The sequence below is a fragment of the Artemia franciscana genome, chromosome 7 (assembly GCF_032884065.1).
Source record: "Artemia franciscana chromosome 7, ASM3288406v1, whole genome shotgun sequence".
In the NCBI taxonomy this organism is placed as follows: Eukaryota; Metazoa; Arthropoda; class Branchiopoda; order Anostraca; family Artemiidae; genus Artemia; species Artemia franciscana.
In genome coordinates this window covers 43344963-43356779 of record NC_088869.1, presented here as the reverse complement: position 1 = coordinate 43356779, position 11817 = coordinate 43344963, and the positions used below count along the sequence as shown (strand labels likewise).

The 11817-nt window shown below is 34.9% G+C and overlaps 1 protein-coding gene across 2 annotated transcripts in view; it reads left to right on the top strand.

The window, feature by feature from the left end:
- Nucleotides 1-3668: 3668 nt before the first annotated feature.
- LOC136029336 (beta-galactosidase-1-like protein 2) overlaps nt 3669-11817 on the top strand; it is a 156289-nt gene continuing 148140 nt past the window's right edge. Inside the window, exon 1 of one of the 2 annotated variants that reach the window (XM_065707622.1) lies at nt 3669-3764. Coding sequence is in view for 1 of the 2 variants with exons in the window: in XM_065707621.1 (XP_065563693.1) it covers nt 3718-3727 (10 nt within the window). In the remaining variant the exon portion in view is untranslated. The remainder of the gene's footprint in view (nt 3765-11817) is intronic. The other variant, XM_065707621.1, reaches the window with a different exon arrangement.

Genomic DNA, 11817 nt, shown 5'->3' with positions numbered 1-11817 from the left:
AGAGCTTGAAATTTGATTTCCAGCTCATTTTGCAAATCTATTTTGAATTTAGCGAGAGATTCAGTTACAATATTCGTAAGAACCCCAGGAGTAGTTTCCTTCTCTTTTTGTATTCAAACGGGGCTGTACCATGTTGACCATAGGCGACGACCCATTTTCGTGAAAAGCTCGTATTCTGATTTCGACATGTCCAGGCACTCTACGCACGACCACGTTTCACAGCCGTCTCAGAGTAGTAAGTTGGCATCACATGCTACCCATTTACCGAAGTCTTTCTTTGGTGACTGACGAGCTCCCTTAGATGATCTGCGCATTCGGCTAATATTTATTTAGACGCTACTATGACGAAGCACTAGGATGATACTGTCCCGAAACTAGCGTCGCGCAATGACAACACTGGCCGCCATCATACGGATTTTAGGCATTTAATTCAAATAATATGAGTTTGTGAGTCCAATAAATGGAACTATAGAGAAGGTATAACTGTCAATTTAACTCACTGATTTAACTTTAGACGGAATGTCACTGAAGTTCTCCAAATCTGTTTTGTCATCCTTATAAAAATTAGTATTTTCAACGATCAAAAAGAACACTTGTTAACGCCTGCGTTGTCGATAATTATCGACATAATGACGACATATAGACAAAATATGTAAGGTAAACCAAAGAAGTCTTTATCAAACATTTATACAAAATGAGTTAGAGTAAAAAGAAAAACTCGTGTAAATACGTAAAATCCTTTACTTTTAAGAAAATCTTTTATTTACGACATCTCTAGTAAAGCATGGAAGATAAAAAAAAGAGAAATAGTACAATGTTTGTGAACAGTAATATTTTTGTTATCAAAATATACATATCCAATGGTAATTTTTTTTCGGTTCATATCATAAATTTACAAATCTGTCACTGCTTTGGATTTTTTTCGTCAAAAATTTCTAAAAATTTGTCGCCTTTTTGATTTCTTATGTCATTGTGTCCCGGTACACAAAATATCACCATCTAGTAGTGCCAAGGCTTAACCTATAGCAGAAATTTAAGAAGGATAACTATCTTTCAGGAAAATAAAATACTGATAGACTTTAAGATGAGAATTAGAGATAAATTCTCCTGTAGCCATTGATTAGAAAATGGGGAGTCTAAAAATTAAAAATGTGGAAAATGGATGTAATAATTTTAGAAAATATTACGTAAAATTGCTGACGGTGTCATAGGGAGCAAAGTTAAAAACGTAGTTGGAAAAATTACTGAGAATGGTCAAGTATGAGGGGTTTGTTAAAGAATTATTTAGGGGAAAGATTTATACAAAAATAAAAGAAATGTAAGGAGAGTGGAGAAGAAATTGAAATATGAATTAAAGGGATTTAAAATGGAGGCCTTTGAAAATATACAATCAGACGGTGTAGTAGTATAATATTTTACAGGTATGTTAAAAAACTGAGAAGAAACAGTTAATATAGGTTTCTCCAAGTTAAATTTAGGAGTGTTCTGCAATTAGCGATAAGGAAAGTGTGAAAGATTGAGGAGCACAACATTTCGCGAGTGTGCTAAACCGTCACAAAACTACAAGAAAAGCAAGGGAATAGAATGAAAAATTTCGAGACACTTTGCAAGGGAAGGAACATTAGTTTTGCGTCCGATAATTGGTGACAGTAGACTACTCAAAGGATTAAGAAATATTACAATCCTAGATATTTACTGTGAGGTAAATGAGTGTTTTAAATATGTTTTATTTTCAGTCCTCTTGTTGATTAAAATGAATTGTGCCAAACTATAAACAAAAAGTAAATACGAATGTCCAACTGAACAGTTTTTTGCAACGGGAAATTTTGTGCTTGTCCTCGTCTGTCTTCAGTTTCATCTAAAAACTACTTATACCCTCCAACGGCTAATGACGTTTAGGGTAGCAATGGTTGATTTTCACGTCAGACATGCTTGAACAAAAGACCACAACTCATTGAGGGATGATCGTGTTACTCGTGTCTTTTTTTTCAAGGGAAGAAACTTTATCTAAGTGGTGGATACTCTATCATCCTATCGAGTTGCAAGTACCATCATAGGTAATTCTTATCAAACCCAAGTAGCCGTTTCCCTACAGCTATAGATAGACTCAAGTATTCATATCTATATATACATACAGAGATGCTGCTGTTGAACAGGTGCAGTTTCAACTTCAGAGAGCACTTGCTATATTTCCAAACGTTATTTAATTGAAAGAACGATCCACCTGAATATACAATTCAAAGGATGATATCTCTAATCACAACTATAGTTTGGATCTACTATACTACCTAGATACTCGAATTCACACACTTCTTTGATTTCTAGGTTTAAGATCTGCAGCTAGCAAAGTGATAATATCGTTTGACATTGCCTTGGTCTTGGTCAAATTAATCCACAGGTCACTCTGATGGGCTCTTAAAACAATATCCTCGATTTTTCGTAGCATGGCTTCTGTCGAATGAATAGGGAGAGCTTCCATTGGCAAAGTTACAATCACAAAATTGTCTTTGAGGGTTCAGCCTTATCCAACCACAGAAGTTGCAAGACCTCGAGATAAAATATATAATTATTGCAAATCAGCTTAGGAATGTGAACCATCCTTGCCTCACACTAGATTACACAGTAAACCATTCTGTCTGCCCTTTTTCAGGTTGTAGTAAAGACAACTGCCCGTCATACAGCTTTGACCATATTTATAACTTTTTTCAGAATTCCATAAGTCTTCCATAAAAACTTTCACATTAATCTATGATTTACTGAATCAAAAGCTTTCAAAAAGTATGTGAAAATCAAAATAATCTATAGATGCTGTTCTTTTGATTCTTCAAACAGCATCCAAAGAAAGAAGATAAAGTTTCATCACGATTGATTTGGCTAAAAACCATGTTATTCATTTATTAGCACATAATCTACTTGTCCTTGAAATCTATTTAACAAAGTATTATGCTACCTCGAATAAAGACAAATAGCATTGGCTTTTTTCTAATTAACCATCGGTCTTAAGTTTTTCATCTCTTCTACCTAGTTGATTTTAATTTAAGATTCATAAATGATCATGTCCACAGGACTTGTAGGTAATTGGACAACTGTTCAATAAAGTAATTTAATAAATTGATTCTTTTGATTGTACAGTAAATTAATCTAAGTTAAGAAAAGTTTCATGTTCCCGTTTGATTCTATGTTCTTTCCTAGGGTTTACCGTGATCCTTAGCACAAAGTCCCTCAATATGATCAACATAAATATTAATACTTAACACTCCATAGTTACTGATCCAGTACCAAACCAGCTACATTTCTCATTTCTTTCTTTGACCGTAACAATATTTTCATAGGACATAGCACTAATTACTTCAACGTAATTATTTTGTATATCATATAAAGATAGGATCTTCACTGAAGCTCTTCTATCAACTTAAGTTATTGACAGAATGGCATGAATTTACTGGAAAAAAATAAGTTTGATCCCGCCTTTACAAAATCATTCTGTTTTATTTTTATTTTGTTGCATTGTTATATCCTTTCCAAACAAACATTGAAACAAACTTGACGCAGTTATTTCGGACGCCGCAAGAAAGAAAAAAGACACCAAAAGGGACTTTTTCATAAATCGGGATGACAGCAAAAGCCCTTTCTGGACGAAATTTGACAGTTTTTATGAGCATCGCCGGCAGCCATTAATATTCATTATTGAAAATTCAAATGTTTTACATATGAGAAATGGAAACAGGCAGGCTACATAATTTACCCAGATATTATTTGAAAAAGTAGATAATAATAGATAGAAACATTTTTCAGCTCATCCCCCACCCACGTTTAAAATACTTGAATCCTTAAAAAACGGCTATTTGAATAGGCCTAGTTTTGGCAGTGCATAAGCATACTCCTCTGTCTAAATTAATTGTCTAGATTGGTGCCCCTAAGTGAAAGAGCATCTGGTCAGAGGATGAAATATTTCTCGCAAATCAAGGCTCATGGAACCAAGCATGTTTTATGTAGACATACCTTTGCTGGGAAGTTAGCCTCTCCCAATGCCCCTTCATCATGGAATCAATTTCAAGTGGAGATCTCAAGTTGGAATCAATACCCTCCTTATGCATATCTCTTTACTGAGTCCCCTCCATGAGAAATGAGTCTATCAGGCTGTTAAGTAGAACTTACCTCAGTTAATTAAAACATGATTCCTTTATTATGAGATCCAGACTATTTTGGTTGAACAGATCTCAAAAGCATATCCTGTCATAGAAAAATATACACAGATGATTTTGTCCAGAGGGAGAAAGCTGGGGCAAGAGCATGGATCCCATCCCTGGACTTGAACATCTATTTTCCTCTCCTATTGGGATTTTCTATTTTGTTTGCTGAATTATGTGCCATTCACCTGGCCCTGGATGTGCAATAGCTTGTTATTCAATTGGAAGCTACATCATTCCTCTTCATGTAGTGATTATTAAAGTTTATTAGTGATTATTAAAGCATGAAGAAGTCAACTGAAAAGGAGATGATTTATGTATAGATTCTAATTTTGTAGGAGTGAGTAGGAAGAGCTGTATTGGTACTGGCTGGCCTAGTTGCCTTAAACTGATTCCTTTATTATGAGATCCAGACTATTTTGGCTGAGATCTCAAAAGCATATCCTGTCATAGAAAGTATACACAGATGGTTTTGTCCAGAGGAAGAAAGCTGGGGCAAGAGCATGGATCCCATCCCTGGACTTGAACATCTATTTTCCTCTCCTATTGGGATTTTCTATTTTGTTTGCTGAATTATGTGCCATTCACCTGGCCCTGGATGTGCAATAGCTTGTTATTCAATTGGAAGCTACATCATTCCTCTTCATGTAGTGATTATTAAAGTTTATTAGTGATTATTAAAGCATGAAGAAGTCAACTGAAAAGGAGATGATTTATGTATAGATTCTAATTTTGTAGGAGTGAGTAGGAAGAGCTGTATTGGTACTGGCTGGCCTAGTTGCCTTAAACTGCTGGGGACAGGTAGATTGGGTACCTGCACTTCTCACAACCAATAATAGTGTATTATTGTATATAGTAGTGTGTATTCATTGTTTGATGACTAGAGGAGAATAGTGCTTCCAGTGGCTAGTCTGTCCAATGAAGGAGTCAAAGAGGTGAAAGGACTTGAAGATAGTCCATATAGCTCTCTACAATTTTTGGAGCTAGAACTGGAAACTTAAAAATAAGACATGGATTATAAATGTGCTGCTGTAAAAAAAACAGAAATCTGGGCATCAGTTTTGAGCCCCTCTCTTCTGCAAGAAATACTATAAAACTATTAAGAATACTTTACAAAATTTTTAGGCTAGGCTAAATCATTCCTTAAGACATATCAATAAATTTTAGCCCTCTATCCCCTAATGGACAAATAGGCTACATAGCCCAAACAATGTAAGCATAGAAATAGGGCTATTGACAATGAAGCATATAAATAAAACAATTGTTACTTTAGGCTGTAATATGCCAAAAAATGTTACTAACATAGTTTGAAGGTGCTTGCACTATATTTTACTCCCAACCACCCTATTGCCCTAGCTTGCAAATACATTTCTCATATGTTTTGTTTTGGGTATATATTTGCACATTAGGGGTAGAGACTGGTGGCAAAATGTTTTGGAAGTGCCTTAAAAATGTGCTAATTAGCTACAATTTGTGAAGTATTTTTGATAATCTATCATTCTAGAGGGTAAAATTCTAAACTGATACCAAACACAGTATTTTGAAGTGTCACTTTAATAAATATATTCAAGATTCCATAACTGACATAGGGGCAAGGTGAACACACTAGTATACTTGATTCCTTTTTTTGTGCTTTTCAAGATTTTATAATCACTCTCCTTTTGTGTAACCCTAAAAATGTATTTCTCCATTATTTTCAATCTAGTCATATGTTATAGATCCTATTTTAAACCAGTTATTTTCTTAGCATAGAATTTATATCTGGGTATGATTAACAGGCTACATAATTTACCATAATACTATTTGAAAAAGTAGATAATAGTAGATAGAAACATGGTAATCTGATTGATAGAAACATCCTACATGTAGGCTGTATGTGGGACCATCAGAGGAAAATTTACATTTGGAAGTAAATTGAGAACCATAACATGGTAACTTTGAACTAAAATTGTGAAAAATCAAGGTCATTTTGTGATATTTTTCTTTAAACTAATAGTTTAAACTTAAAACTGTTTTTGGCAGTTAGGAAATACATTGTTCTGCATTGAATGGCAGTTGTTCCAAACTGCTGGTCTTCATGTTGTGAGAGCTATAATCCTAAAATGGAATTCAAAGTTCCCTTATGGGGTGTTTAACTTTGAACACAAATAAATTGAATGGTAACATTGATAAAGAGTTTGAGGAGTTTGAAGTCATGTGGAACCAAACATAAAGTAAAAAAATTGTTATTGAGGGAAATACAATATTACTTCTAACATAAAAAAAGGTATGGAAAAGGTCAAATTAGTGAAGTATTGGATGACCAAAGTCATGCTTAATTTTTTTTTGCTGTGAGTGATTTGAGGGGCTGGAAGACCTCTCTCTACCCGGTTGAGAGGGATAGAGGTTGAGTTGTTCACCCTGGGAAATAGAAGGATTCATTCTTGTTTTTTGCAGGTATATCACATTCATCAAGTCATTAGAAGAAAGAGCATCCACCTTCAACACTGCAAAAAAAATACAACCTGTCAAATACTCTGCAATGAACCAAGGACTATGCACAGTTTTTGGTGGATAATTTGAACCACTTTTGACTGCTGCCTTGCTTGACAGAGTAAAAGGGCCAGCACTTGTTGACTCATCAACTTCCATTTCAGACTCAATCCCCCATCCAAATACATCTGTCATGTCAGACTAACACCTTGAATCTTCTGCATCCTCAGTGCTTTTCCCAGGTGTGATGCTAAGACATTGATGAGTGATATTCCTTGCAGATTTGTCAAATCTCCAGGCTTCCAGGACTTCAAGCAAAACTTTGCTGACATTGTCCACAACCTCTTGTGGAGCTTGCTGGGAAGGAAATGGGTGGTCTTAGGTGACTCTAGAACATGGTAAGTATTTGGCAAAGCCATTCTTTAGATTTTCCTTTCTATTTGAGGCTAAACTCTCCAGGAGTAGATTCAGAAGATGAGAAATTTGTCTTTTCTTATTGGAGTTTCTCTTAGGCTATCTATTTTTTAGTCATCAAGCATTTTCCTCCACAAACTTTTCATTGGAGTAAAACAAGCAATGTTACAAGTTTGAAGTAAATTTCACTGTCAAACCATCCTTACTTAGATGCAGCCTACTTAGCTCCTCTAGGGTCAAGAGCTAAATGTGCTTTTAGCTTTATAGCACACAAATGGTGGAAGCAGTTTGCCTTTTGCATTACCATGTATCATGAGGGATATTGCTCTCTTTGTTTCATTGATTATTCTGGAGGGGTATTGGGCACCACTTTTCACAATATATTACTTTTTCCTGGGGTTTCCTGTTAAGGCAGGCTCATTGGAATTGTAAATGTTCAACAAAGACACATCCTGAATAGTCACCTCTATGTTGTTGTAATACTCATTCAATATTTCAGCTGAAATCTAAGCTCTTTTTGGAGTAGTTTTCTATGGTTCTCTATCTAAGCTTTGAACAATGTTGATGTAAAAAAGAGTTGATGAAGTCTTCCCCATATATATTGTTCTTAAAGCAATCTACTGTTTTTCCTATTGATGCAAGATAACTTTTGACTATGATTTTTAGTTCAAAACAATCAACAGGAAACCCATCTCCCAGCATATGTAAGCAAATGAAGGATGATTGCTTCTTCCTCAAGCCCTGTCAATACAGTTGCGGATGTGACAGAATCCGCATCATCTCTTGGTTATCAATTTGTTGTTGCTGGGGATTTTAATGCTGATTTACTGATTTCAATTATTTGGTCTGATATGGTTTTTATCTGGGTTTAAGCTAGTGGATAATAATTGTCTGTTTTCTTACATCCATCATTCTGGGAGCCTTACTAATATTGATCATGTTCTTTGCTCTCCTAATTTATCTGTTTCAACTGTTTCTGTACATTAAGCAATATAGACCACCTACCAATTTCCTTCATGCTTTGTATCTCTCTGTTGCAAGTTAGTTCTACTAGACGTGAGAATCGTAGATGGTTTACCAGACGAAATTGGAATAAGGTTAATTGGGGTCTTTATATTTCTACCCTTACAGCTTTTTTGTCTAGAATAAAAGTTCCTTTTCAGCTACTTCATGTTGGATCTAAATTTGTAAATTTGTTTTCTATTGTATCTGCCTCCATGATATAGGAATAGGAACCTCATATCTATTTATAGTTTCCCGGATATTGGGTCGAAGCTCACAGAGCTTGCTGGCAAAATACCCCAGATTATTTATATGTATCTGCCCTCCCACGGAGGCCTTACTCGTTTGCTTTAGTTTCTTGATTTTCTGTTTTGTGTGGTGTTTGTTTTGTTTCTTTTATTGATACTCTGCTTTGATTTTTTGTAGCGTGTCAAAAAAAAATTATTATTATTGTGCTTTTTGTCTATTTGGTAAGAAAGAATACCCAAAGAAATCTTGTATTTCTATGAAGCCTTTCTCATTGTTAAATCTCCTTTCTTTATGTCTTCCATAGCTTTTTCCATCACTTCTTGATCATAACTGGTATCCTTTTTTGCTTTCATTGGTTTTGTATATGGTCTGGGTAATTGTGAAAATTGTTTATTAAGACTCAACTTAAAACGAATAAAAACAAAAGAAAAAACACACATAACAAAAATTCCATAAGAATTTATAATGGAATGGTCCCCCTTCATAATTTTTATAACATTACTTCTCTAAAGAGTGACCAAGAAAAAAATTAACTGGAGGCTTGTGGCCTTTACTACAAGCAACAGCAGAGTATTGTTGCTGATGGGCTTAGTTCCAAGGATTAAATAGTTTGTCAATAATTTTTGTTTCCATCTTGAGTGTTGGTAGATAATTTCATTTGCCCCCTCTGATAATAATATTTTTTAAAACTGTCATATTTTAAACTTATCAAATTAAATTACAATGGACCTAAATTAAATTTTCTTTAAATTAATTTTTCTGGGGGTAAATAGTATTTTCCTTTTTCATATTTTCCCTCATAATGCACATTTATAATCATTTGTCTGTCCTATTGATTGTCAAATGACTTGCCCCCCAAAGAAGAAACAAAGGTAGGTCTGAAGAAATTAAGGAATGGCCAAACATTTCAATAATATTTGAAGAGATGAACTTGATTTGCATCTTCATGGGATTAATAGATTAAAAAGTGTTTTCTAAAGGTCTAAACAACAGAGTAAATTTCAATTCAATGCAAAATTAAACAAATCACCAGTGCAGAACATTGAAATCATAGGCTGCCCAATAGTGCTGCCTAAGCTAAGAGCAATATGGACACAATGTATTATTTTATGTATATTTTTTTTTTTGTTTAGACCAGGGCACTTCGTATCGAAGGAGTTGTAGTAGAAACTTCGAAAAGGGCTCATTCGATTGGAAATTTAAAGGGCAAGAGCCCTTTTTAATAGTCAAAAGTGATTGGAGGGCAACTAACCCCCGTCTCACACCCACCATTTCCCAAAACACGTTTAATCAAAATTTTGAGATCAACATTGTTGAAAGATCCAGAAATTATATCTTTAAGGATGCCACCCCCCACACACAGCCTTTAAGGCAAGGGTTGTAAGCTATGCCCTGGGGAAATTTAAGGTTTATATAGAAAGGGTGATTACAAAAACTTTTGAGGGGGCTCATTCAATTTCTAATCAGAAGTGCCCTTTTTTGAGATTTAGAATGATCAGTGAGTGGATAGCCCCCCCCCCCCCCACACACACACACCTCATGTTTTCCTGAATTGCATCTAATAGAAATTTTAAGATGACCATTTGTTGTCATAAAAACTTCAAAAAGAGCTCAATCGATTTAAAATTGAAAGGGCTAGTGTCCTTTTCAATAGTCAAAAGTGATAGAAGGGCAATTGACCCCACTCCCACCATTTCCCCAAACACATCCAATCAAAATTTTCAGATAGTCATTTTGTTCAATGTAATGGAAAGGTTCAGAAATTATGTCGCTAAGAATGACAACCCCCCCCCCCCACAGCCCTCAGGGCAGGGGTTGTAAGTTATGCCCTGGGGCATATAAGGTATATATATATATATAGAAAGGGTGATTGTAAAAACTCCGGAATGTAATCATTTGATTGAAAATCAGATGTCCTAGTCCATTTTTAAGATTCAGAGTGATTGGTGGGCGGATACTCCCCCCCCACACCTCATGTTTTCCCTAAATGTGTCTTATAGAAATTTTGAGATGGCAATTTGTTGTTGTATAAAATTCGAAAAGAGCTCATTCGATTGGGAATTGAAAGGGCTAGTGCTCTTTTTGATTGTCAAAAGTGACTGGAGGGGAACTAATCCCCCTCCCACGCCCACCATTTCCCCAAACATATCCAATCAAATTTTGAGACAAATTTTTTCAATGTAGTTGGAAGGTCTGGAAATTATGTCTTTGAAGAACATCACCTTCCTAAAGCCCTCAGGGCAGGGGTTGTAAAGTATGCCCTGAGGGGATAATTGGATATATATAGAAAGGATGATTGTATAAACTTCGGGGGGTGGGGGGGGGGGTGGAGGGACCCATTGGATTGATGATCGGAAGTTCTAGCGCCTTATTTAAGATTCAGAGTCATCAGGGGGTGGAACAAACAGAAATTAAAATAAGTAGTCAAGTCAAACTTAAAACAAGTAAAAATTAATATGAGTTGGGCTGATAACCCCTGTGCCTTCTCAAGACCAGAACACAATTTGCACTTTACTCAAAACAAAACACCTTTGAAATGATTTCACCTTTTTTACTTTCATAGATAAAAAATTATCAAAACCTTAAGAAAGAAATGTCCGTATATGTCAATTAAACTGACAATCCATGGTCATTTTTTTCAGTAAAGTGCAAATTGATTTCTGATCTTGAGAAGGCATAAGGGTTATCAGCCCTACTCATGTTAATTGTTGCTCGTTTGAGTTTGACTTGGCTATTTATTTTAATTTCTGTTTGTTTTTAGTTTCATTTATCTATTGATAGTGATTTGTGATAGTTTTATGCTTAAAACATTATTTGACTTTATTTTTGCTCATTCTTGGCTTACTGGAGCTTTTCACTTTTCTTTAGAAAACTAGTCTTGTGTTAAAAGTATTTTGTAATTAATCAATATAAAAGATAGATAAGGGCAGCTTTGAAAATATGTTCAAAGTTACCTCAGAAAAACAAAATATTTGCAGGTAACACTGAACACTGCTTCCAACTTGAATTTATGAAATAAGAAAATGATTTAACCTAGAAACCTAGCCGTTCAACTTCTCAGCTATAGAAAAATGTCAGATTGAAAGGCCTACTTTAGTCTATCTAAGTAAAAAAGGTTAACTTACTTTTAGCACAATTTGACAGTTTTGGACAGCCTAAATGAATAAAAATCTAAGATTTCATCTTAACCTGAATGCAAGAATTACCAACCGATCAAAATGTCATCTATCAGTAATCTAGTGACAAGTATAATTGAGAAATTCTGCTGTTGTCTGAAAGAGAGTGCTCATTGTTTGTTACTGATTTTGTTCAAAGTTACCCCTGACGTTTAAAACTACCCCATTCTAAAGTATTATTTTTGGAAAGAGCATGAAAAAAGTTATCAAGTTGTATTCTGAAAGATGAAAAATCAAGTTGTATTCTGAACTTGTCCCTTTGTCAGTTATGGAATCTTGTAGGCTATATGTTTACCCTACCTTTAAACTATCAT